General features: G+C 46.3%; 1 protein-coding gene across 1 annotated transcript; it reads left to right on the top strand.

Moving 5' to 3' along the window:
• The first annotated feature begins 538 nt into the window (after positions 1 to 538).
• SLC13A3 (solute carrier family 13 member 3) lies at positions 539 to 27,043 on the top strand. Its single transcript, XM_012570290.5, has 13 exons — positions 539 to 696; positions 9,643 to 9,908; positions 10,236 to 10,399; positions 14,846 to 14,912; positions 15,641 to 15,826; positions 16,710 to 16,835; positions 19,571 to 19,666; positions 21,358 to 21,462; positions 22,458 to 22,555; positions 23,774 to 23,886; positions 24,182 to 24,343; positions 24,686 to 24,823; positions 25,415 to 27,043. The coding sequence occupies exons 1-13, from the start codon at positions 586 to 588 to the stop codon at positions 25,598 to 25,600; spliced, it is 1,818 nt and encodes a 605-aa protein (XP_012425744.1). The 5' UTR covers positions 539 to 585; the 3' UTR covers positions 25,601 to 27,043.

The following is a 27,043-nucleotide window of genomic DNA, read 5'->3' as shown; positions in this document are numbered from 1 at the left end:
CCTCCACAGCACTTGCTGAGATTCACTGCGGTCAGGAGAGGGGATCCTGTCCTGCCCCACATACTCCCCCATCTTTTTTCTGATGGCCCCGATACAGGGCAGAGCTGGCAAGAAAATCCACCCTCGGAGTTCAAATTGAGCAGCTTTTGTGTTTTCTTTGTGACTCATGAAGCATCCCTAAAGTCCAGCCCGATAGGACACCCAGGGTACAGTCAAGGCTCGTCGCTTGCTTGCTGGGGCTCACGCTTGTGCGAGCCAAGACTTTTCCTCTTGCTTTTCCACTGTTTCCCATGGCTCTATCCCGCTCTGCACCGCTGACCTTTTGTTTGGTTGTGTTTGCTTATTTTTAACAAGAAAAAAAAAAAAAAGGAAAAGTAGAAAGGGTGGGAGATGGTGAGATGGGGGAAAGGAGGGGATATAGGGGCCGTATAAAGGGATGAGAGGCGGTATAGAGGGGCGCAGTGCCGTGGGGCGAGGCGGGGCGGAGAAGGGCGGGGGGGTGTACCGGGGGGTCCCGCCTACCGGGAGGGCCGTTCCCGGGGGATAAAGCGGGAGCGCGGCGGTGGATGCGGCGATGGGCGCGGGATGGCGGCGCTGGGGGCGCTGGTGAAGAAGGCGTGGAGCGTGCGGAGGTTCGTGGTGCTGCTGTGCGCGCCGCTGGCGCTGGTGCCCATCCTGCTCAGCCTCCCCCCCAAGGTACCGCCGAGGGACCCCGGGTGGGCACTGCGGGACGAGGGACAGGGGCACCGAGCGGGGCACGGAGCAGGAGAACGAGATGGGGACGCTGTGCCGGGAGCTCCAAGTGCGCGGAGCGGAGTTCCACCCTGCGAGCGGGGACACAGCCACGGGGTGCTCCTGCCACCGCCCGCCCCAGCACCAGCAGTGCTCGGCTCTCGAGAGGGGCACCCCGCCGCCTGCCAGGGCTTTGAGCATGGAGCAGAGCCGCACAGCTCATCACACCTTTGCAACAACATAAAGTGCGAGTGGAGGGGGCATCCTGTGGCCATCTCGTGTTTATAGGGATAGATAACGTGAATTATCGTTAGTGTTTCTTACATAGACATTGAGAGGTGGGAGGATCGTATCAGCCCAAGCTCAGTGGCAATGATCAGTGCTTCTTGCTGATACCCAAGTGCCATATAGTTTTTATTAGTAGTGCCCAAATGGCATCTGGGGACACCGAGGCAAGACCAGCAGCACCCAGGGCAGGGCTTTGCAGCGCTGGGGTAGAAGGTAAGTGCCGGTGCTGAGGGTCTGCCTGGCACCGCTGGCCCGTCCCCCAGCGGTGGGAGTGGCACGGGCAGCGGTGGCGGCAGTGGGACAGGGACCTGCGGAGCTGCGCTGCTGTTTGTGCTGCAGGGCTGGGGGTGCCGGGGGGACCCAAGTGCCCCCGCACCGCGGTGGGGCTCTCAGGGGGACCTTTGGTGCCCTATCTGAAAAGGCTTTGCGAGTAAGATAAGTGGTGTTTTGTAAATGTGGAAACTGGTCTCAAGGTTTGTGCTTTAGCATGTGATGAGCTGCACATAAAGCAATCTGCGGCAAGACTTTGGGGGCTGGAGGAGTTTTTTTGCACAGCTCTTGTGCACCAGGAACCTCTGAGCCTTGGGTGGAAGTCCACGGGGCGGTGAAGACACTGTGGAATTTTGCACCGTTGACTTCAGCGTGAGCAGGATTTCACCCTCAGGTTCTGACTCAGATCCATTTGATAATGACATTTTTTTACATCAGAAAATAAGTAATGATCAGTATGTAGTGAGTATAGAATAGTTTAGGTGCTGTAAGGACACAAAGTTGGCACTTAGTTCTGCCTGTTCAGTGCTTCTCAGGTGAAACCTTCTCCTTTGAGATACAAAATACACCTCTTAAATTAAAAAATAATATGGATTGACCATTGCTTTATTTAGTGACACCATATATTAAAAGAGAGATTTATTTGGATTTAATGTCACTTGCTTTTTTCTGCTTTATATTATTGGCTGAGTTATGACTAGGACTCTGTTGAATGTCTGCCTCAAGGAGCAGAAAATACATAGCACAACAGGTACTACATTCCCTTGCAGATTCATAACTGAATAGTTACATTTCTACATTAATTTTCAATAGCTGAACAAATGACTTCAAGTGTCTTTAATAGTATCCTGTTTGACTTTGGCACTTGGTAAAGTTGTGAGATAGGATTAGAGAGGGAGGAGATGCACTGTATGCCAAGTGCAAGCTCATGTCTGGTCTGTGCAGTGGTTAATTCTGAGACCAACTCACAGATGAGCCCAGCGCAGTAGGAAGCGCCTTGATCTAGGTGCTCTGTGTGCTGGTAGAGATGTGTAGGGTCACACAGGCTGTACAAGGATTTGGATGTTCAGGAAAGGGGTTTCTGTATGTGTACAGAACTAAAAAACCTCTCTGTGGTGTAACGGTGCTGCTCAGTCCCGCTCAGCTCCTCCAGTGAGCTCATAGTCCTCTCCAGGGTGCAGTCCATGGAGGACCTCATGAAGAGGGTGGTCTGATCAATGCTGCTTTATTGAAGAAAAAATGGTGTTGGGAAAGTGGAAATGTTTGCAGCTCAGCGGGCAGCAAAGCAGGGATTCAGCTGTCGTAATGGAAGGAGACCCTGGCAGAGCTGGCTGCTCTGCTGCTCTCCTTGGGGGTCTGTTCTTCATCCTCCATGGGCTTTCAAGCATCACAGGTGGTAGCAGTGGCACTGGCTGGTACCTGTCAAAACCTGGATGCTCACATGAGTGAGCATTTCAAGCAAGTCCAAACTGCAGCTTCCCCAAGTTCTCCCAAGGTTTGGCACAGGGGGGAACCTGTAGCTGTTAACTCCTGTACACAGTTGTATCTGTTCATGCTCAGGGGTCAATGATTCATCCAGGGTTTCAACACTAAACTCTCTCACTTGTTCAACAAGAAAAGAAACTTGCTGTTGCATCAACAGGGGATTAAGTTCTGACGTCTGGAGCTTGCCTGACCCGCTGTCCGCAGCCCGAGGCGCGAGGGGCTGTGGGAGAAGAAGGAGCAGGTTATGCTTTTAACCACACTGTGAAAACAGCAAGGGGGAGGAACAGCGAGGGGTCAGCAGGCAGGGGACCAGGGTGGCAGAGTGTGGAAGCTGTCCTGGCATGTGATGGCTGCCCAAGGTCAGCGGTCTGCCCTGCCACGGGACTCCAGCCCAGCCTCGGCTCTCCTGGGTCGTGAGAGCTGCTGCAGGTGTTCAGCAAGAACTCGACTGACTGGGCTGCTGCTGGAGTTCCTGGGAGCCTGTCCCAGGCAGGGCATCCAGGGACAGCAGGCTGGGGCAGGAGGAACTCCTATGTGATGTGCAGTCACTGTAACAGCCGTGATGCTGCCGGGTGCTTGGGCATCTGAAATGTGGGGGTGTTGGACAAGCTGGAGAACCCTGTGCTCCTGATGGGATGGTTGGAATGCTGCCTGGCATGGTGCAACACAAACTGGTAGGAGAGAAGAAGCATTGAGGACCAGCCTCTGCTGGTCTCAGGATGAGCCTTCCCTTGAGAGAATGTATCTTACAGGCACTTCTGCAGTGATTTCCTGCTCTGTCAAAGTTAAAAATCTGTTCTCACACTCAGAATTTTTAATCTCCCAAGGGATTTCCACCATAAGAAGCCACCTCAGCTTTGATTTCAAGGGCAGCATTTCACTTGGATCTGGAGACCAAGAACTCATGACTTAAAGCTGAAGAGAACACAAGAGGCTGTGGTTCCTTGGATTAGTATGTCCTTTCTGAGTGATACCCTGTGCTGTGGGTGCAGTGTGCTTTCCAGGGAAACCTACAATTAAGTAACATTCCCCTGGAAACACAAAAAAGAAAAATCATCCATCAGGTCTGCTCTTGCTTACTGGTGATGGAGTCCAGCATCCACATCTTCAAGCTGTGATTAGAGCTCTTGCCAGCTGTCACTCTGCAGTGGTTTTTCTCCAGATCCCTGTGTGAGTGCCTTCACAGAGGGATGGTGACAGGGCTGGCACTGCTGCTGTTAATTGCCCTTGTTTTTTATTGATGGCCTCTGTAGATGGTGGTTGTGTAGAGGGAGGCTGGTGTAAATGGTTTTGTCTACAGCCTCCTTTCTGCTTAATAGAGAAATGAAATTTCTGCTTTGTGGGCGTGTTTGCTGAGACCTCAGGCTGTGCTCCCCAGGCTGTGTCTGGAACAGTGGTTTGTGTCCATCACATCAGGCAGCAGAAGGAAATGCTCTGTGTGAAGCCACTTCCCAGGAGCCAGCTCTCTGCACAAGGGTCTGTGTGTCACCTCTCGCTGTGGCTGCTGCTGAAATGGCTGAATATTTGTCCTGTGAGTGGGAGTGCCTGCAATTCCCCTGCTCAGAGGGCTGTGAATGATTGCAAAGAGCTGGGGCAGGGCAGGTGGGGCTGGAGGAACTGTTCTGCTGGAAGGGCCATGGGGGCACTTTTAATGAGCTGTGCAAAGAGCTTGTTCCAACAGCTTCTAATGGACTCAATGTCTACAGCCTCTTGGCCTGGTAACAGCTGAGGCAGCCAAGTCTGCTAAAAGGAGCTCTGAGCAGGCAAATAGGGCCCAGTGCCTTCAGAAAACAGACTTGACTTCCTTGGTGGCCATAGAGCAATTTAAAATTAACTTGGATGTGATGGGTCCTCCTGGTTAGAACAAGGAGACTTTAAGATCTTCCAGAGGAAAAATTACACTGCTTGCACTGGAAAGCAAAGAGCATGAAGGGCTCTTTGTGGGCAGAGGGGTGATGCAAATGTAGACAAAGGGGATGGGAGTGGGTTGTCCTGCATGCTGGAGGGGAGCTGGGTCCTGGCTGGAGAGCACAGCAGGAGCATGGACAGGCAGGGAGCAGCCTAGAGAGCAGCCTGGCAGGACAAGTAAGTGATTGTAGCCTGGTTTTACATTTCACACACAAAGTCCATCTCTGCAGCGTTTGTGTGTGGTGATTTGGGAAGGTCAGTTTCACAAACCTGGAAGCAATGGTCAGTTAAAAGATGAGAGAAAGAACTTCAGTGGGGAAAGAGGGGGATAACTGAAAGTGCACTGACTACATTTTACCACATCCTCTGTGAGCTTCAGTGCAGAGAGGGCCAGCCTGGCAAAGAGCAAGCTGGCACTGGGAGGATGTGAAAGCAGCAATTCTTGGGTTGTGGGAGAAGGAAGTCTTTATTAACAAGAGTTAATATTAATTGGAAAATATGACTGCATATAAAACATGTCTGCCTGATTCCTGTCTGTGTCTCCAATGATTGACTCTATTATTGTAAAGGTCTTTTCCAAGCCACTTGTTTCTGTGGTCCTATGAAAAGAGATGAGGAAGAAATCCCTGGGCAGGGAGTTGAGGGTGATGAACACAAATGTTGTAATCTGTTGCCAGATGGACAGTGAAGAAAAAGCCACATTGAAGCATTTTTGTTCCATACTGAGCCAAGTTATGATAGTGCAATCCTACAGAAAGAAATTGACTGATAATAAATATCTTTACTGTGATAGTAACTAAACAGAAATTTAACATTTCATACATCTAACCCTGTTTACTTTAAAATCTATACATACAGACAACTTCTATACAATAGTTTTGCAAGAGCTGCCTGAAGAATTTGTTCTGTACCAATAAAGTGGGTGTATTTCTACAAGCCCCAGTACAGATGGAGGTCACCAGGGATGCTGACCACATGCCAGGCTGATCTGTAACTTCCCTCGGGAAGTATTAAAAAAAAAAAAAAGGGTGGGAGATCATAATATGTAATTAGCTCAACACAGCTGTATGACTGGCTACCCACAGCCAAGGTGGTTAATGTGATATTTGTGTGTATGGGATGAGTGAAAGTTGACAAGAACAGTGAAGAATCTACCAGGCTGCTATTTGTTGAGTTGGTGACTTTTTGCCACACACTCAATTTGTTGGCTTTATCTGAGCTTTAGCTGTCTCATTTTAAAACAGATTTTTGTTTTTGCCAACTAAAACATACCTCAAGAAGTTTAAATAAAAGTGTTTAGTAAGCTTTATGTCATTTTAGCAGAGGAAAATAGATTCCCTGAAGCTCTTGCAGCTTTGTAGCCCTGTGTTAATGGCCCCTTTCTAGCCACTCTGCAAATAGTGGGAGCAAAACGACTCCACTGGCAGGGAGGCTGCTAAACAGGGCTTGGGTTGAGTCCAGATTACATAATGCTTGCAGGAGCTGGGTTAGTAGAAATCAGATTCACAGATCCATCCTGCTGGAGCACAGGCAGTGGGGCTGGTAGCACAGTTACAGCTGTGACATGGGAGCACTCAGCACTTTCCTGCTCCAGGTAGTTCTGTACATCACAGGTAGGATGTTTCTTTGTTATAGCAGAGGGATAGAAGGGCTCCAATTCAGCCAAAATCTTTCTTGGTATTGGTATCAAGGTCCTGGAGGAGCCCTGTCTGCCATTCTTTTACCTCGTTATGGGGTGGTGGGGGAGCCTGTGTGGGCTGATGGGGCTGTGATGACCATGCAGCATTCAGGGGTTGATGGAGAAAACCCAAATTTTGGCAATGCCAAGGCAGAGCTGCTTTGAGCACTGAGTCTGCTGGGTGGGGAAGCTGTGGGCACTGGGTCTGATGGGGAGCAAGGTCCAGCTGAGGGTCCTGGTGTCCCTTTCAGGCTGGCAGTGGGGACTGGTGGCTGTGCCTGTTTCTCAGCGCTGTGCCTGGGTGAGCCAGCTCGCCTTACCTGCCCCACATTCCCTGCCAGAGCCTCCTTTCCTGGGGCACCTCGTCTGCCCTTCCCAGAGACCGCCAGGTCTCCTGCCCACCTCGTGGCTTGGCTTCCTCTGCCACAGCTCAGCAGGTGCCCCAGGGTGGAAAATCCCCAGTGCTTTGAGTGTAGCAAAGACAGGATCTCTGTCTGCAGGGGCAGAGGTCGATCCCAAGGCTCTTGGGCAACAGGAAGAAGAGCTGCTGCAGTCCAGAGCCACAAGTGCTTTCCTGGAAATCATTAAATAGCTATAAAATTAACCTGATCACAAGATCCATTTTAAAGTTCATATGTGCCACCACGAACTTTGGTAGAATTCTGTTGAAAATACAAATACAAAGCTGCAGGGAGACACAAGAAGTAGAAGGAGCCTTGACAAGGATGCAGCCAAGGGATGGAAGAATAAAGATTGTGTGGAGGTGATGGTGCCACACAGAGCAGCGAGCTCAGCTCACCCTGTCCAGGGGCACCTTGCCCAAATCCCAAAAGGACCATTCTCCTGACATTTGTTAGCATTTATTGTTTGTGTACTAACCAAACATACCAAACACTGGGGACATAAATTAATCAACATTTGCAAAATATCTTGAAATCAAAAACCTTTCCATTTCATATAGAGCTTGGTTCAATTTTATTGATGATTTTTTTTTTCATTCTGGGGAATGCTAGGTTGAAATTGAAGTTATTGTGAATTGGTCTTGTTCCTTTTTTGTTCAATGGTAGTCCTATCTCAAAAACCTTTTCAATATAGCTGCAATTTGTCCTCTTTTAGGGTGGAATAAATTGGATAAACAGCACTACTGCTTTCAAGTGATTTCCTGTTGATCCATGTAGGTTTCAAAAATTCAGGGAAGCCTTTCACATAGCAGTTCTTTCTGCCTTGTTTCATTTTTACCCCTTGGCTTTTGATCTTGCAGTGAAGAGGAGTTATTAAATTGATGCTGTGTCTCATTGCAGTGTTTTCCAGAACATTTTCCATACACTGGAGAATAAATATCCATTATTTATAATTAGTTTTCTAAATTGTGCATCATCTATTTTGTAAAGTCAATAAAAGCCTTCACTGATATGCTCTCGTATCATTGTTAAATATTTTCAGTTGCTCTACTCCTGTAAGAGCTAAAGTGTCTTTAATTTGAAGTTGACTTTGCTGCAACTTTCCTTGCAGGAAACAGAAGAATATTTTGCCAGTGGGAGAAAAAATTATCCTTATGGCTTTGGAAATCAAATGGAAAAGAGCTTAATGAGAACAAAGCTATTTCTTTGGCGTATAAAAGGAACCATAGTAAAGAGGAATTATCAGTTGGCACAGGAATTAAATTACTAATCTAGTGGCAAACACTTCAAAACATGATTCTTTATTTTTGTGAAGTTTCACGCTGCCAGGTTTGCTGCTCTGGTCCTGCTGGTTTGGGGGAAATGAAGCATGGGGAGCCCATGAGAGCTGCCAGGTGATAGAGCTGAGCTGAGCCTGAGGGTTTTGCTTCACACACTCTCATATGTCATTTTACTGGTAACTAAAATTAGGTCTGAAAATGATCTTTAAATCCAGGTCTTGGACTCTTCATGTGAGGCACTGACCCCACTACAATTAATGTATGAAAAAATAAGTTACACTCAGTTCTGCTATGCTCATGTTTCCACGTACACTGAAGTGCCGGGGCCTTGGTAGCAGGACCCCTTGTGAATAAAAGAAAATCAGAAATTCTATCATTTTGTCCACCTTTCAAACCCTCACTTGCAGATGTAGTAAACATAAATCCATGTTGGTTTTTGACTCTTTCAGCCCAGGCCTGCAGCAAATTGTTCATAGGTGAACAGGCAGGTGGTGGCTGTGATGTACCTGCTTTGGTGCCGGTGAACCCTCAAATGATGGGGCTGAGACCACATTATTCCCAAAATGGAGCTCCCCAGACCTCGCTGTTCCCAGCCCTGGCAGGGAGCAGAGCCATCATCTCCCCCTCAGAAGCTCAGACTCAATCCAGGGGAGGAAAGTCCCAGCAGAGGGACAGAGGTGCCTTTGAGTAGCAATTCAACCTGCTCAACAAGCTGGAAAAGTGATAAAATAAATAGTTCTGTGGCTTCCAAGTGATTCTCAGCAGTTATTTATAGTGCTGTGGGCACTCTGCCTGTGCTTGCTGACAATGTCCCTGTTCAGCCCTGCCATGCCCGAGCCCAGCTCTGCGCTGGGCTCTCCCATCCCGGGCTCGGGGCTGCTCTCCTGACTTCCTTCCACTGCTCATTGTCTTGGCCGTGGCTGTTGTGACAAATGGCTTTGGTCTGGTTTGTGCCTCCTGGGTGGAGGGATGAATTCACACTGCAGCCTGGGGGCACTGGGTTTCTGCCAGCCTTGGCCAAGGCCGGGGTGATGCCGGGTGATGCCTGCCCGCAGGAAGTGCTGTGACACCGGGGTGCTTGATTTACTGATTTCCGTAGGGGCCGGGATCAGTTGCCATGGAATGGGTTCTCATAAATCTCTTGGGAGACTCTGATCCAAGAAAAGAAACCTTTCTGAGTGCTGCCTATTGCAAATGTGGGGAACATGCATCTCCCAAGGCTGTTTTTGCATAGCTGTGCAGAGCGTGGTCTGTGGAAATTGGAGGGAAAGCACAAACATCAAATGTGTCAGACACCTGAGCATATTAGCATCAGTTATTGTGGGACAGCTCCCAGTCTCCAAAGATTCCTTGGTTGATGCCTGCAAGCATGTGAGAAGATCAGCAAATCAAGGAGGATTTTGGTTTTGCTGTGGTCTCAGATCAGTCCTGAACCCCTTACACAATACAGGAGGGAAGATCTTGTACTTGATGGATATGATTTGGGAGAAGTACTGTATCCTTAAGGGAGTAACTGGAGCATTTTTCTTCTTTAAGTGCCTCCAAGTGACAAGATGTCTCTATAATGCCACATCTCACTTTTCCTCTCCTCCTTTTGCAGGAAGGAAGATGTCTCTATGTGATCCTGCTGATGGCCCTGTACTGGTGCACTGAGGCCCTGCCCTTGGCTGTGACAGCTCTGCTGCCCATCGTCCTCTTTCCCTTCCTGGGGATCCTCCCATCTAACAAAGTTTGCCCACAATACTTTTTAGACACCAATTTCCTGTTCCTCAGTGGTTTAATCATGGCCTCGGCCATTGAGGAGTGGAATTTACACCGCAGGATTGCTCTCCGGGTGCTCATGTTGGTGGGAGTCCAGCCAGCCAGGTGACTATGGGAGCAGGGGGTTCTCCTTGGGGCATGTGAGCTGCAGGGCTTGGGAAGAGGCTCTGCTGAGCTGCTGCTTTAGGGGGGCTGTACACTCCCCCTTTTCTCCAGTTTATTGTGTTTGTTCAGCTGTTTGCCCCTGGGCCAGTGCAGCACAGGGAGAATTTGGTTCAGCCCCATACTTGTGATCCATCCAGTTTCATGAGAGTCATAGAAATCCTTTTTGGTATTGGTTTTTTTATCTCTGCACATGAGCTTTTCCTCCTAATGTGTCAGATACTTTGCCAAACTGAAGAAATTCAGCTTTTCCTTTTTTCTCTCTTTCAGACTAATCTTAGGGATGATGTTGACAACGTCTTTCCTGTCCATGTGGTTAAGTAATACTGCCTCCACTGCTATGATGCTTCCAATTGCAAATGCAATTTTAAAAAGCCTCTTTGGGGAGAAAGACACATCTAAGGATATGAACAGGGAAAATGAAGAAAACCAAGGTAATTGAGACAGGGCAGTAGTATAAGCCAGCTGAGATCTGCCCTGCTGCTCTCAAATCTGCCCCATTTTTTTGACTTCACTGGCACAAATACCATGTTCATTAGCTTGCAGCTTGGTCTCAGGGCTGGTCCCACTTTATTGCACACTTTATTCCCGTGGTGGAAGAATATTGGCAGAAAACTCCCTTTTATCCTGCCCTTTCCTCATGTCACACAGGAGGCAATGCTTGTGAGTGGCCTGGAAAACCAAAAAGAGGTGATGCCCAGCCAGCCTACTCCATAAACCTGCTGCTATTGAAGTCCAGCTCCGTGGCACGGTGGTGGGGGGATTTGTAGGGATGCTGTGGGGATAGCTGGAGCCAGGGAGGGCTGTAAATAGGGCAGGTGATGAGTGGGGTCCCTCCCTGTGGCACACAGAGCTGTCGTGCACTTGGGGCACATGTGTTCTTGTTTTCCTGTTTGTTCACCCATGGAACTGGAGCCTGAGCTGGAGGAGAAAGCATGGACTCAAGGGAAGGCTAGCAGGTTAAATATCTGCCTATAAAGTGCTTTGTGATTTTTTTCCATCTCGATGCTGCTGTTTGGTGTCGCTCCTGAGCAGGCTGAGGATAGGTCAGGGGTATGTGGCCAGGTAAGGCCTTCCTCCAGCCCTCTCTTCATAAGCCATTTACCAAAACTTTGGGCTTCTGGCAGATAGGGATGAGAAACAGCAACCCAGAAATGACATCCTGACATCCCCTTTTCAGCAATTGCTGATATCTGGAGCAATAGTCACAGCTGCTTCTTCTTCTGCTGCTTCTTCTTGCACTAATTAGTAATTCATCTGCCTCTGTGATTTAAAAGCAATGGCTTCTTAGTTCCTGCTGAGTCCTGAGGAAGATAAAGGAGTCCCCAGAAGAAGGCTCAAACATGTGCACATCTACTAAAGATATAGTTAATCATTCATCATTGATGTTTAGCAATTGTGAGATATTTGCACTCTCCAGGTTGCTTTATCATATTTGCTTTATGAAGTTTTGACTATTCACATCTATTAAAATCAACCTCACTGACTTCCTTGCTGTAATTTCCTGTTCTGTGTTTTGTCAGTCTGCTTTTAACCTTTTTGTCCCCAGCCTCTGAAACTGACTGTGCAGTTGTGGCTGTAAATACAGTAGAGTTTGGGAGCACATAAAAGGAAGATTTCCCACCTTGTCCTAGACACTGTTAGGTACAGAATTAACATCCTTGACTCACACTTGCAGTGGTAAGAGAAACCAGAAAAGGCATGGGAGTGGCACACAGGTAGAAGAATGAATAAAGTGATGCTTTGCAAATATCATGTGATGTTGTGGTTGTGTTTGGGTGTTTTTGTGTGGTCTTTTGGGTATTTTTGAGATAAAGGCTTTTAAAAGTTATTTATGATAAAATTGAAGGAGGAATCACCTATAAAATGTACATGTTGTACATCAAAACATGCATTTTTATGTAGACTTTTTATTTGAACTTCAGTGTCCCAAGGTAGACTCATCCTTTTCTGTAATCTTTCTGAATGGATGAGCAAAGCTGAGTTCCTTGAAGGAAGCCCTAAACCTGAATTCAGTCAAAAGTGATGAATCTGATGTTACACTTAGGAGTGGAGATGTGCAGATGAGAAAAAGGTATACTCCTTTCATAGTTTATTAAATGTTTATAATCTATCTGAACTGTGACCTGTGCTCCAAAAAAGACAGATTCATTTTTGAAGGGAGCTGTATGTGGAAGAAAACTTGTGCAATGGCATGTGATAAGATCAGTTTTCCAATTGACTTTGTTTCATAACACTGTGGTAGAGTCCATGAGGCTAAAAAATATTTGGGAGTTTAAAAATAACAATTTAAAATATAATAAGGAATATGTAACATTTAAAAGCATTTGACTCACAGCAAAATATCTCCACAAGTGTATGAAACCAGTTTTGTGTAGGCCTTTGCTTACATACACAGTGCGTGAAATTAAATGATCTCTGATCAGCTGGTGACACTTTTTTCCTGATGAGAGAATCTCAAGATTTTAATCACTTATGCCCATGCTCAGCTATGTTATAGATCAGCTAATATTTACATTCCTCTGTCATTGACAGCTAAAACTGAGTGTAATAATTTGTTCATTTTCACACGCTTGGCTTCTGATGCAGGAGAGCAGGTAGCGAGAAGTCCCAGCTGGTTCTGGTGGATCGAAGCAGGGTTATAAATTTAACACCAAAAGACATTTTTCAGCTTCTAGAGATTTTGGAGGTGTGCCCTGCAATTCTGTCTGACATCTCCAGCAATAGGTGTGTGACAAGCTGGAAGCTGCTGTGCCAGTGAGCCTGACCTGTCTCCTGCTTCTGCCCACTAACCCCTCATTGGCGATATTTCGTTTCTCTGAGCACCTTAAACATCTCCAGGCAAAAATCACAAGAAAATATTTCCATTCTTTTTTTCCTTCATAGAGACTATTCTGCAAATTCAAGATAAACTGCATTCAGTGCTTGAGGTGTAACTGAGTCACAGACCTGGAAATTATGTCTCTAAAGGGGTAGGTGGGAAATGTGCATTTTTGGACAGTGCTGCCTGGTTTGACTGCCTAATCCCAGGCAGTGCTGGCAGGGTGTGGCCACAGCACTGCTGCCTGCATCCCTCAGTGGGTGGAAATAGTCCTTTTCAGGTATTCTCAACCTTTTAGAAACAGTAAAAATGTCATTAAAGCAAAAATTATCTAGAAAAAGCATTTTTGCCTCTAAGGTATATGAGGTATTTTGGTGAAATGGCCACAGAATCCTCATATTGCTCTGTGAGAGGTGTGCACAGCTGGGTCCAAACTCTTGTTACCTTTGGTCTTTTCTGGCTTATGGACCTGTAATAATTTTCAATTCCTTTTTTACAAGTTCTACAGTATGCCTGGCTTTCTTTTGCATGGTTACCTTTGCAATCCTTCCTTGAAAGATAACTCACAGACGGTCCTGCCCACATTGGCAGTCTGAGTTAGCTGGGGAAAAAAATTTAAAAATGTTGAAGTAGAATGAAAGGTTTTTGCAGAGCCAGGACTGGGCTTCAGTGGGACAGAAGTGTAAGAGCCTTTGGGATAAACCCATTGAGGGGCAACAGTCAACCATGGGTTAATGTTCATCCTTCTAATTACATCCCTTCATCGTGGCAAGGTTGGGATGAAAGCTCAGCGTGTGTGTATCCAAGCCAATTAACTCCAATTCAGTAAATTAGCCATGTGTAAAACATGACACTGCAAAAATCCTTGGTTCACTGAGCTGGAACGAGCACAGTGTCTTTGGTGCACATGTGAGTGAGTCCAGAGACTTTGACCACTGGCTTCTCTCCATGCTTTTGATCTCTAGGTCATATTGGGTGGAAGGGGATTGGGTTTTGGGCTAAGAAGGGGTGCAAGGAAATTTGGGGATTGCTTTGGTGGCAGTACCAGGAATTGGGCTCTATATGTAGCTGTCTGCAGAGTGCAGGGAAGTGCAGGCACACAAACCTCTGGACCCAAAACCATGCAGAGAGGACAAGGAAAGGCAGCAGAGCCAGCAGGGGTGGGGAAGGGCCACCTGGGCTGAAGGTGGATAAAACTCACAAGTGCTCCAGTCCTGTGAGGAACATGGAAAATGAAGTTTGGTAGCACATTTCCCAACCTCAGGAGGTCAAGCCATGACCACAAATGCCACGAACCTTAATGTCAGGTCTAGTAACAGAGAGTGATTGTATTGCATTTCTGTTTTTTGATTTCTGGGTTGGTGTGGTCAAGTGGTGTGCAGGCTCCCAGTGTACTGGGACTGGCTGCTCAACCTGCAGGCTCTGGCATTTGTGGAGAGGATGATGGGCTTGGAATGGTCCTTGCTGTCAGGGTGGCTTCTGGAGAACCTGGTACAAAACTTAATCCCCAAATGTGTCTCACTCTTGTCTTTAAAGAAGAAATTACAGCCTTATGGTGACTGCACTAGATGTCTGCAGGTTCTCACCCCATGGGAATGAAGCTCAGTGACAGGAGGTGCTCCTGCTGTGCCTTGGGGAAAATGCCTTACAGATACAACAAAGCCCAACAGTGCTCCTTCCTAAGAATGATTGAGGTTAATCCTCCCCCAAGAAAACCCACCCCAAACCCATGACTTGGTAAGGGACACCCTGGAAGTCTGGGCTGTGTTAGAAGATCCCAAAGGCCAACCTGTGTCAGAAGCTGTAAAGGGACCAAGTGCCTGGGTGTTGGAGGAGAAGCTGGGTGCTGTGGTGGGGCTGGAGCAGTGGCAGGAGGAGGTGGGCTCCTTCATCCCTGCCAGGTGTGAGCTCCTGACCCCATCCCCTTGGTGTGAGCTCACCCTTCATCGCACAGCTCCTCCTCTAAGATGGTAGTTGTTTCCTCTGTCCCTCTGTTTGGTTCAAGGAGAATTTTCTAGATGCTTTGAACTGTTTTAAAGTCATCATCTTTCTTTTTCAGCATCTTTACAGCAGAATAAACTTTACACTGTACCAACTGAGATGCAGTTTCTGGCAAGTACTGAGGAGTAAGTCAACTATAAAGTTTGTATTAGAGAGTTGAGAGAGAATTATCCCCTGAGCTAGACCAAGTGTAGGAATTTGAAATTTAATCATTGCAATGTTTTGATTATACCGAACATCCCGGTCACTAGCAGCCTGATGATAAAAACCCTCCTCTGTGTGTCCAGCATCCCTCTGCATGTCCAAATCATTACAGAAGTTTTTTTCAGCCACTCTGAAATCATAGTCAGAGGTGTCTCCTGCTGGGGATTTGTGCCTTGGTTTTCTCAGGAACATCAAATGTGCGAAGCTGATGATGTAAAACCCCCCAGGATTTGCACACTGGCCATTGTCCTGCTTTGGTAACAAGGATGGGGAGGAAGCATCTTTTCAGGAACACAGGAACAGATGTTTCTTCCCTCAAATCTATCAAATTTCAGTTCTTTTTCCTTTTGGCAGTCCTGTGGACTTTATGCTCAGTGTTACAAGCTGCTGAGGGTCTGGAAAAGACATAGGCACCCTCAGCTCCTATGGATGGGTCTGAGGGTGCTCTGTCCCCTGCAAGGCTGACAGTCCCATGTGGCACTTCACCAAGCAGACCCCTCTGCAGCACCGAGCTGCTAAGGTGTCCTTGAACACACAGGGAGCTTGGATTTCTAAAAACTGGGAATTTTCTTTCTGTCAAGGCTCTGAAGTGGTTGCACTGTATTTAAACCAGGGCTTTCACCGGATTCTCTTTTGGACTATTTTAAAGCAAAGATCTGGCAGAGGAGAAGGAGCTTTCCAGTGATGCTCTCTCAGACTTAAAGAAGGAGGAGGAATACAAAACAAACATATGGAAAGGTTTCCTCATCTCAATCCCATATGCAGCCAGCATTGGAGGGACAGCAACGCTGACAGGAACTGCACCAAACCTCATCCTTCTGGGACAGCTGAAGAGGTATGGGAGGCTGTCCTGGGGATCCCTGTAAATCCTGCAAGACAGATAAATGTTCTTCATCCCTGCAGAAAATTTCTTTCTGTGCTGAGTGCTGGTTTGGAAAATTCATGCCCTTCCAGAATGTTTTGGGAAATGAAAGCAGGGAGTGCACCAGCCTTAGATTTAGTTAGCAGGTTTCCAGCATAGCCAGGCAGGCTGGCAGCCAAACTGGAGCACATGTGCTTCACCTCACTGATGCTTTTAATCCCATTGAATTCAATGGGACTTGACTCCACGCCTACAATTCACCTGGTAACTGTTTTGATCAAGCAGACTGTGCAGTGCTTTGTGAGCAGTTGTAGCTACTGCTGTATGGGAGAAATAAAAATAATGAACCCACTACTTCTTAGTCATAAAAGATTCTTCCTATGTGCATAGGAGCAGAGATTTGTGCCAGCCCAGGTGCCCACAGGTATTTCTTACTTTTGCTGACCTCTACAAGGAGTAAATACAGCCTTTCCTGGGCACTGCAGCATCCCTGCCAGGTTTAACTCCAGACTCTGCAGCAGTTTCTGCAGCAGGATTTAATTCTGGGTGTTCAGGAGAATCTTTGCATGATGGCATTGTCCAGCTGGAGGGAGATTTCCAGATCTTTCCTTGCAGTCTTTCACAGCTGGGCTGGGTGAGACGGGGGTGGCAGGGTGTCCTGGGAGTTGTCCCAACACAACGCTCCTCACATTTCCTTGTGTACAGATAACTCCTGAGGCATGCACAGGGATAGTTTTTAAATGCACAGGGGCAGGTTTGTGGGATATTTCACTGCTGATTTCAGATGCTTGTTTACCAGTGGGTGGAAGGGTTGCTTTCCCATCTTGCATTAACTTGATTTTTCCCGTTTGCTTAGTTATTTTCCAGAATGTGATGTGGTGAACTTTGGTTCTTGGTTTATGTTTGCATTTCCTTTAATGCTGATTTTTCTTCTCATGGGATGGCTATGGATCTCCATCCTGTATGGAGGAATTAACCTGAGGTATGTTGATATTCACTACACATATATGTAGTCTGGTTATATTAGCATTATAAAATATGTATTCATCATACTTCTCATCCTAAATTTTCTGATATCACTCAGGATAATCTTCTGGAAAGTGGAGGAATTTAGAACTAAGTCTAGCAGGCCCATCCCATAACAAGTCATCTATTTTAAAAAGCTGATATAGAATAGGAAGGTTTTAAAGATATCTCATAGTTACATATAGTTTATCCAATTGAAATACGTCTACACAGTATGCATTATATTCATTCAGTTAAATTTATCATTTTAAAGGTTGCTTTACTGTCTGACCTTGGCCTGTGGAGGGTAAATGGTGGATTTTTAATGACAGAAGGAAAAGCAGGATCTAGGTTTGAAGACCGTGATAAAATCTTAGTTCCCCATGAACAAGACAGGATTTCTTCTTGGGGCAAAAACCTGGGTTTGGAACAGATTTCTTCACAACAGGGCTTAATTTTACAACAAGGTGTTAATCTGTAACTGAGAATAACATGTTTTTCCGGTAAATCTTTGCTGGACACATGCAACCCCTCAATGTGCACAGCCTAAAGAGATTGCAGCCCTGCTCTGCTGCTCATGTGGAGACCTTTTTCCCCCTCCACACTCTCACAAGGGATGGTAACAAAGTCAGAGTCTTGCTTCCTCTAGGGACCATACAGAATTCGTGATATTTAGAAAAGCCTTTAATTGTTGTTTTGACTTTAAAATGCAAATGTGGAGAGAGGGGGAAAAGAAGAACAGGTGTCCAAATATTTACATTGTCTCAGACAGAGGGAAAAAAAGATCAATGGGAAAGTTTTAATCCAGAAGATGCCAAAGGCTTGTCCTTGACTGCTGGTGGGGTTTCTCAGGGGGCTCTGCGTGCTGCCGTGTGGCGCTTGACTGGTTCCCGCTGCTGCTCTCACCGTGTGCCAGGGCCTGTGCGGGGCTGAGCCTGGATTCCCGTGGCCATGGAACATCCCCAGCCCCTGAGGTGAGGGAGAGGCCATGGAACATCCCCAGCCCCTGAGGTGAGGGAGAGGCCATGGCACATCCCAAGCCCCTGAGGTGAGGGAAAAGCCATGGCACATCCCCAGCCCCTGAGGTGAGGGAGAGGCCATGGCACATCCCCAGCCCCTGAGGTGAGGGAGAAGCCATGGCACATCCCCAGCCCCTGAGGGCCATGGCACATCCCCAGCCCCTGAGGTGAGGGAGAAGCCATGGCACATCCCCAGCCCCTGAGGTGAGGGAGAGACCATGGCACATCCCCAGCCCCTGAGGTGAGGGAGAAGCCATGGCACATCCCCAGCCCCTGAGGGCCATGGCACATCCCCAGCCCCTGAGGTGAGGGGGAGGCCAAAGGCCGGTGACAGCAGAGCTGCTGCCGTGCTCAGGGACGGTGACAGCAGAGCTGCTGCCGTGCTCAGGGATGGTGACAGCAGAGCTGCTGCCGTGCTCAGGGACAGTGACAGCAGAGCTGCTGCCATGCTCAGGGACGGTGACAGCAGAGCTGCTGCCGTGCTCAGGGACGTGCTGCTCCGTGTTTGCTCTGGCTCGTCCCCAGCACAGGCCGCTCTGTTGGGATAGCTGGGCCAGCGCGGATGCCACAATTCCCCCTGGTGGGACACTGCAAAGCCCAAGTACAGCCAAGGCTCCACGGGAGCCTTGCTTGGCCTGCAGCTGCCTGGGGATAGCGGCTGGATTTCTCTGTGGGCAGCTCCTGGGTGCCTGAAGCACAGCATGGGCAGGTGGGCTTTGCCTGAATCCAAAAGGCATTAAAAGAATGAGGTGTGGGCTGGCTGAGATGAGGCTGCTGTTAATAACACCTCCCAAAAACCAAGAAATTAAAGGGTCAGAAACCTGAAATGCAGGAGTCTGAATGATCAACTATTCATCTCTATAGAACATCCAGCCACCCTTTGAAACAATAAATGAATTAAGGAAGGGCAGGGACCATGGGGATGGGCAGATGCGTCTGATACAGAAATTTGGGGTTGCAGTTTTAATCAAGGTCACAGGCAGTGTTAGAAACCAGGTTTAATGTCATGGGATGTGATGGGAGATGAAGTGCAAGATATGAATATATCATTTGTATGCACATGCTACAAAGGAGAAAACTGTGAGCAGTCAGTGCAGCCAGGCTAAGAGGCTTAGCCAGGAGCACATTAACATTCCTGGCCACTTAGAAATTCCTCACATTTTTTGTTGATCCTCAGCAGCATCCTGGGATCACCCAGGAAATTACAAGTGACTTGAAAAATGAAGGGACAGATTAATTTTCTGTGTCACCCTATTCCTAGTTGTTCTGCCCAAGTAGGTAACTTGCTTGGAAGGAAGACAAGGAAATCCTGCAATTTTGGGACTTTCATTTGGCAATCACAGCCCATGCTGGAGGAAACCAAACTGAACTGGAGTTCAGAATATAAATGAGAGGAAACTTCCTCACCTCTGCAGGGTCTCCTTTGTATGAATGCAGAGACAAAGGATATATGTATATAAAAGCTTTATTACCTTTATCTCAGCAGAGATTTTCATTGTTAGTCTTCATAATCTGAAGGTAACACAAAATGAGCTGCCAGACATGTGCAGCTCTTTGAACCTTGAAGAGCAGGTGCTGGAGAAGGACACTGAGTCCTGCATGTCCTGCATAGAAAATACATTATTTCCTATGTGTCACTTGGGTCAAAAGTATGTAAAAATGCATGTAAAAATATAATTGTGTTTCTTGGCAGGGGCTGGAAAACAAAAAAGTCAAATATAAGAGTGGATGCAGAAGCCCGAGCCAAGGAGGTGATAAAGGAGGACTATCAGAAACTGGGCCCAACAAAGTGAGTTGTAAAGCTGGGATAGAAATAAGACAACAATTAAGTGGGTTTGGAAATATCCTGTTGTAAGAGTCGAGGACTGTGGGGAATGGAACCTTTAAAAGAAAATTATACCTATATTTCTACTCATCTGTTTGTAACCTGCTGAACTTGGCTTTCTGCATGCTCCAGCCTCCTCACCTTTGATTGCATGAATAATTGCAAATAGCAGCTTGCACTCAAATCTTCTGAAGAACAACATTCCTGTTACAGAGGGAATTAATGCTGGGTTGATTAAATACTCTTTATGATTTTTCTACTCCAGGAACAAACCCAGTTCTGTGTGTGTTAGCTGCAACCAACACAGGCTGGATTTCAAGGGTTTGTGCAAACCTGTCCTGCAAAGCAGGAGGCATTTGCTGAGAAGGCTGATGAATCACATTATGGATATGGATCATATGGATTGTGGATATACTTAAAGAAATCTTAAAGCCCAGAGAAAGTGTACAGGAAGAAGTCAGATCCATGCCATGGATCAAATGATTTTTTTCTGAATAATTCCCTCAACTATGCTAGTCTAGTGAGGAAAGTAAAAGCTGGTACAAACTGTGGATGGAGATTATGTTTTGGAGTAAGGCACCAGCAGAAAGAAACATGAGTTTTAGACTTCTAAGAAATGCCAAAAAAAAGGGGGAAGCAAGAAAAACTGAGTATCTCCAGAAATCCAACCCTCCATATGTTCAACCATCCACTGATATTTTGGGCAGCCAACCCTACTGTTGAAACTGTAGGGTTTATCCTTAAATGGTCTGTGTTTCCCCATGTGTAAAATAATATTTTCATACTCAGGGCAATGCTGTGAATATCCAGTGATGTTTGTGTCCTGCTATCGACATTGTAATTATTTCTGTTGTGTGGAACATGGAGTGGTTCTTCAAAGACAGCTCTCTGTGCCTGTGCTGTAAATGAAAGAAATTGGTTTATTTGTTCCATTCAGTACATTATCGAGCAGCCTGCAAAATGTCTCTGAAAGAATCAAAGTCCCACTTTGAGATCTAGGAGTGGGAAAGTCCATTAAGCTGAGCTCTACCAATTTGATTAGCAACCCCATAACTAAAAATCAGCTCAAGCAGCTTCTTCCCAAGGGCTTATGTGCCCTTGCTTGTGCTCAGAGAGATTTTAAATAGAATTTTGAGGCATCATCTTAAACCTTGGTTAAACCTTAACTCCACTAGATACTTAGTGAATGCTATTGCCTTTTACCCTGCTGTTTGTCATGTGTCTAAGGGACAGCACTTAGAATTTGACCTTGGAGGAATTTGTTCCTCTGTCTCATGTATGATTTGAATCTCAATCATCCTTTTGTGTTGCTTGAGCTGCAGTGCCACCATCCTGGCTGGCATCCTGGAGGGGCAGAGGAATGACCGTGAGGAGCTGCTTGGCCCTTCCTCTCTGCCCCACCAGAGGGTCAGCCTTGCACCCCACTGTTGTGGCATTCCTGATCTCCACCTTGCCTCTCCCCAGTGCCTTCCAGTGAGAGAGTATTGCTGGCAAACACCAGGATTTGCAAATAGATTTACCATCTCCCAGTATTTCACTGTAGCTGTTTTTAGAAAATCAGCCTCACTTCTCACCCAAAATGCTGCAGCAGGAGCTGGTACTTGTCCTAGCTTGGATCCACCTTAGCATTTTAACCTCATTTCTTTTCATTTCAGGTTTGCAGAACAGGCAATTTTCTTCTTCTTCTGCATGTTTGCAATCATGCTGTTCTCCAGGGATCCCAAATTCATTCCAGGCTGGGCAAGCTTGTTTGCACCAGGGTAAGACTTTCTTTTCCTTCCACTCTGCCATGTTGCAGTAACATTTCCAAGTCATTGACATTCCTGAGTTTCTCATTGTGTTGCTTAACACGATCTCTCAGATTTCCTGGAATAAATTAACTGAGCATCAAGTAGCAGAGCCAGCTTTGCATTTTCTCTCTCCTAGAGGAGATGCATGAAGCTAGTGGACGTTGTGATGTGTCTGTTTGAGGCCATCCATGGCATTTAATATTGGCAATGCTGTTTATAGGTATATTTACAGTGAAATACTGAGTCCTTTAGGCGATCCACTGATTTCACCAGTGGTCTGAAGACTGAAGAGAGATGGCAGGAGCTGATTCTGAGTGCTATCCTGACTGTTTGCCAAGTTTGTGTCCCTTGTGACAACCATAACTTGTGAAGATGAATAGATACAGCAGTAAGGGAATGCTACATCTTTTGGAGGATGCTATTATTTCTTAAAAGAAGAGAGCTTCATAGTTTGATGTGCTTTTCAAATAAAATCCGAGTTTGATAAATGTTTCCTTAATATAAAAAAGTAGTTATGGACCTTTTCCTCATCAGTTAATAACTCCTTAAACTTAACATGTGCTTAAATGAAGCTTTTTACTGGATGGAGCATGCCTTTCACCCGAGAGTTTGAGAATTTTGCAAAGAGCTCATATGAATAACATGGTTTGGGCTCTGTCTCTCTTCCTCCCTGCAACAGGCTCAGGAAACTTGTCCTATAATTCTGCAATCAGAAAACCAGAACATCAGCGTGGAGGGGATTAGATCTTTGTTTTTACTTTTGTAGGGCAGTTTTTCTGGGGGTTCACAGCCCATGGTAGAAATGTAGCTCGACAGGGAATTATAAAAGAAAAGAACTGTGAACAACAAGCATTATTTAAACCTGATGGAAACTTGTAATCTTCTTTGGTAAATCCCTGTTCTCATAAACTTTGTAATTCTACAGGCTTGTGCTTCTTACAAGTGTTTCTGCTGCTTTTGGACAGGTTTATCTCGGATGCGGTTACAGGAATCACCATTGTGATTATACTGTTCTTCTTCCCTTCACAAAAACCTTCCTTCAGGTGGTGGTTTGACTTGAAAGGTGAGTAGGAGACCCCTCCAGGCAGGGACTCTCTGCTGGCAGGGCAGGTTTGGGACAAGAGGCAATGCTATCCCCCCGTGGAGCTGCAGCAGCAGCACTGTCTGTGTGGAGCAGGGTGGCTTGAAGGTGCCATTTGATCCTAGAGAGGCTTTTCTAAAATTTTTAATCTGAAGTACCAGCCACTGCCCTGCTGCTGGTGGCAGGAATGACTCAGTTGCTCATGTAGCTGTCAGGGTTGATGCTATGGTGGGATGAAGTGACCTGAAATGGGTGTTCATTTACCACAGCAAACCTGGTGGTGGACCAGAGGTTTGGTGTCTGACTTCCCAACAGCTCCTGTCCTTTGAGGGGAACATGGACCCCTGAGAGGGCAGAGCTGGGCTAGTTGTCCATTCTCAGGTATAGGTGCTATTCCTCAGCTTCTAGAATAATTTAGAATTTGAACTCCTAAAGCTCAAACTCTCCAGCAGGTTTTGAAGTCTTGAGTCAATCCTCTTGAGGAACAATGAAATACACATTTTAATTCATAAACTTCTTGGAATAAGAGATTATCTGAATGGGGAGAAGTAGCTGAAGGCCTTTGGATGGATGATGGAGAATTGTCTGGGGTCTGTGGGAACAAAATAGCAGCTGCTCTGAGTTATGCACATTTGTTGTGTTGTCCATACACAGGAAGATGTTTAATCAGGCCTCCTGTGGATAAAATATGTGCCCTTTTTCAACAGAAAATTTCAGTTCCGTTAGTGCATCCTTCCATACAACAGAGCTCACTTTATCACGTATAAAGAAATAGCTTTCAGGGGAGATGAGCTTTCTGCTGTAAAACTCACTGGCTTTTGAATAACAAATGGAAAATTAATAACATCTTTTATTCAAATGGCAGAAAGTTTCATCCTTCTATGGACCCCCATCTGTTGAAGACAATGTTTATGTCTGTTACAGAGAGAAAATTAACTTTATATTAAATATTAAATTGAGAAAGCCTCAAAGAAAACTTTACTGCTAGAATGTTTTTAGATTTTTTTGTTTTTTACATCTGAAGCTAAGTTCAATGCTCCTTTAGCTGGCTAACTCAAGACACACTGTGTGTATTTGATCAGCAACTCATGGTCAGTGAGCTTGAGCCCTGCTGTCAGACTCATGGTATCATTCAGTCAGGCAATAGCTGATGCTCCTCTTTGGGTGGGTGTTTGACACAGGCCTTTCCTCTTTGTCCAGCACCAAACACAGAGACCCAGCCCTTGCTGACTTGGAGGAAGGCCCAGGAGACAGTGCCCTGGAACATCATCCTGCTGCTTGGAGGAGGCTTTGCCATGGCCAAGGGCTGTGAGGTGAGGCCCACAGCAGATGCCATGTGGCATCATCCTGCCCAGCAGGGTTGGATCTTATCAGGGAGTCACTTGGTGTTCTCATTTGGCTTTGGAAAACTTGTATCAATGGAGTCATCACACTGAAAGGATGTATTTGTTAACTCCAAGTAACAGCAATACACAGCAGACAACTAAGGAGGCTACTACTCCTTGCAAGCTGCTTGCTGTGAGACACCCTGAGGACAAGTTCTAGGAGAGGACCAGTTCCCCTGCTGGGATGCAGGAGGATGACTTCTGTTTTTACTCTGTTCTGCAGGAGTCTGGCTTGTCTGTGTGGATAGGAGGCCGTCTGCATCCCTTGGAGGGTGTGCCACCTCCTGTGGCTGTCATCCTTATCACGGTTGTCATCGCCTTGTTCACGGAGTTTGCCAGCAACACTGCCACTATTATCATCTTTCTGCCTGTCTTGGCAGAGCTGGTAAGGCCATCCCATGGCAAGAGCAGCTCCTCCTCTGCCCCCTCCTTGCCCTGCCCCTTGGATGGACAGGTTTGTGTTGGGTCTGTGCTGGGTCAGGCACTGGGGAATTTTCCTACTCCTGGCTTCAGGCTCTTCAAAACCCTTGGAAGCAGCAAGTCCAGTAGCATAATGTGGGCACAGAGGGATAATAATCCTTCAGACTTCGTTGTGAGAGATGTGATCAGTCATTACAGAGTGTGGGATAGGGCTGTGCACAGCACACTGGCTAATTGCATCCTTTGGTTCATCTGTTGGCAGCTCAAATCCCCAAGGCTGAATTTCTGTTCCTTTCTGGTTTTCCAGGCCATTCGTCTGAAAGTGAATCCCCTCTATTTAATGATACCAGGAACTATAGGATGCTCCTATGCATTCATGCTGCCAGTCTCAACACCTCCCAACTCAATTGCATTTTCCTCTGGACATTTGATGGTCAAGGATATGGTAAGTTCCTTTAGATACATAAAATGTTGAAAACAATCAGCCTGAGTGTTTAAAGAAAGTGTTTTTTCTGCGTTGTTAGTACTCAATATATAGTAAAAAGAGAAGACAGAAGTCTGATCCTGTTCTCAACAGTATTTGAAGGCACAGTATTTGAAGGAAGGAGCTTGCATGAAGTTGAAATTTGGAGCCACCATGGTTCCAAATGGGGACAAAAGTGGTCTTGAATGTGGTCAGCATTCCGCAGCCCCTTGTCCTGTTTCTCTAGTGTCAACAGCTCAACTTTCATAGGTTTCTGGATTCAGAAAAATTTCCCCAGCTCAGTGAAACAAAGCTTATGAGTAAACTTAGGCTTAGTCCCAGTTCCTGGTCACATTCCTGAGGCAAAACAGATGTTAATGTTTTTGATGGATCAAAGCTTGGTAAGCAGCTGCAGAATGGCCTTTGTGGCTTTAAGCCTGCTTAAAATGTTGCTAATATTAACAGCAATTAAGCCTTCCATTTTTATTATGTTTGCATTCAAATAGCTTCGTGCTTCACATGCTGTAGATGTCCAGCCTAAACTCAACAGCTGTCTTTGTATTTCTTTTGTAGGCAAGAACTGGGTTGCTCATGAATCTTATGGGAGTTCTGCTTCTTAGCTTGGCTATGAACACATGGGCCAAGAGCATCTTCCAGCTGGGGACCTTCCCTGCATGGGCCAACATCCATGCAGAAAATGCCACCTCACTTGTGACAGCTGTAGAAAATGTCACTTTAAGTGCACTAAATAAAATATGAACAAAGCCACCCCCGGGGAAGGACTCACTCACTTAGGACTGGGGCACTGGAATCGTCAGAGTTTGCACAGGAGGAAAAGCCATGTGGCCACTCACACTGTGTGGGACCTTCTGGTTTAATTTTACTTTTAGAAATTCCGGTCAGTGTCCCAACATCCATTTGTTATTTTCTCTGGAGATCTTTCCCCACCTTTTGCAGGTACAAATCTGACTCTCCCAGAGTCTTTCTGTCACAGGTGGTTGTTAAATGGACAACCTGTAAAGCATGGAGCATCTTTGGGTAGATGCCTGTCCCCCCATGAGAGCTGACGAGCCTTGCTGCTCAAGTTTCTGATACCCTACCTCGTTTTGGAAAGCAGCCCTGGCAACAGGGTGGAGGCAACTGGATTATTTATGTGCAACCCAATGTGAGTGAGTGTATCAGAATCTGGCCAGGGAGAAGGCGATGTGGCCAGGTGCTTCTGGCAGGGTGTGAGGCTGGGGTCTCATTGCCATCTCATGAGTAATTATCTCATGGAGGATGAAGACCATTTCTCCAGGTTTGTGTGTGAAGGGATGACTCAGGAGATGTGTTGGTAGGACTCAGTGCATTGCTCCATGCTTTGGAAACTGGAAGGCCACAGTTTGTTTCCAAACATGTTTTATGGTTTGAAAGCCTGGGACAGCGATTGCTGCCTGGTTCTTTGCACTGAGTACACGGATGGGGGTTTGGGACCAAATGAATTTCTGACGTAACTCTGGACATCGGCGGTGTTTCACCGTTGGTAACTGTGGCCAGTCTTAGGCTGTGAGATTGACTCACTCACAAATGACCCACTGAGTCACAGGTCAGTGGACAAGTTGCATTGGAATATTATTGACATTTCTTTAAAAATAGGCTTTGATTCTTAACGTCTTTTTAAATCAGATTGCTTGGGTACTTTCAATGAAAGCATTGCAAATTGACTGTGATTTTAATCACCATTTTATCCAATTATTTTTATTTTCTGTAAGAATATAAGATATTAAACTTAAATCATCAGTCATTGAAATAGATGATTGAATGATAAAGGATCTGATTCCTGTTTTATGGAAGGTGAATGACTGGATCCCTGTGCTGGGACCAGTTTCTCTGACAATGTAAATTGGTGGTGCTGACAAGATGAACTGGCCCGGGGTAGGGATCCAGTGCATCCCCCTGCTCCTGTGCTGCTGATAACCCCCAGGGCCAGGTAGGAGGGCTGGCAGGGAGATGTTCACCAGCTGATGCTGCAGGGGTTACCTTATGGGGGTCACCCTGGGGTGATCTGACACATGGGAACTCAAAGGGGTTGAACTGAAATTGCCAAAACCAATTGAATGTGGAACTTGGATCAATCACGTTTTAAAATAATATCCTTAATGTTCAAATAAATCCTTAATAATTGTGGAAAAGTTAAAATAAAGCACGTTGGTTAGCACGTCA

Source organism: Taeniopygia guttata, chromosome 20 (genome assembly GCF_048771995.1).
Source record: "Taeniopygia guttata chromosome 20, bTaeGut7.mat, whole genome shotgun sequence".
NCBI classification, from domain to species: Eukaryota; Metazoa; Chordata; class Aves; order Passeriformes; family Estrildidae; genus Taeniopygia; species Taeniopygia guttata.
The sequence above is the reverse complement of the archived record's forward strand: the minus strand, read 5'-3'. Positions and strand labels throughout refer to the sequence as shown.

Coding starts and splice junctions, on each gene's coding strand:
- SLC13A3 (XM_012570290.5), top strand. CDS start 586: ATGGCGGCGCTGGGGGCGCTGGTGAAGAAGGCGTGGAGCGTGCGGAGG. Junction 697..9,642: donor TGCTCAGCCTCCCCCCCAAG/GTACCGCCGAGG, acceptor CTCCTTTTGCAG/GAAGGAAGATGTCTCTATGT. Junction 16,836..19,570: donor TATGGAGGAATTAACCTGAG/GTATGTTGATAT, acceptor GTTTCTTGGCAG/GGGCTGGAAAACAAAAAAGT.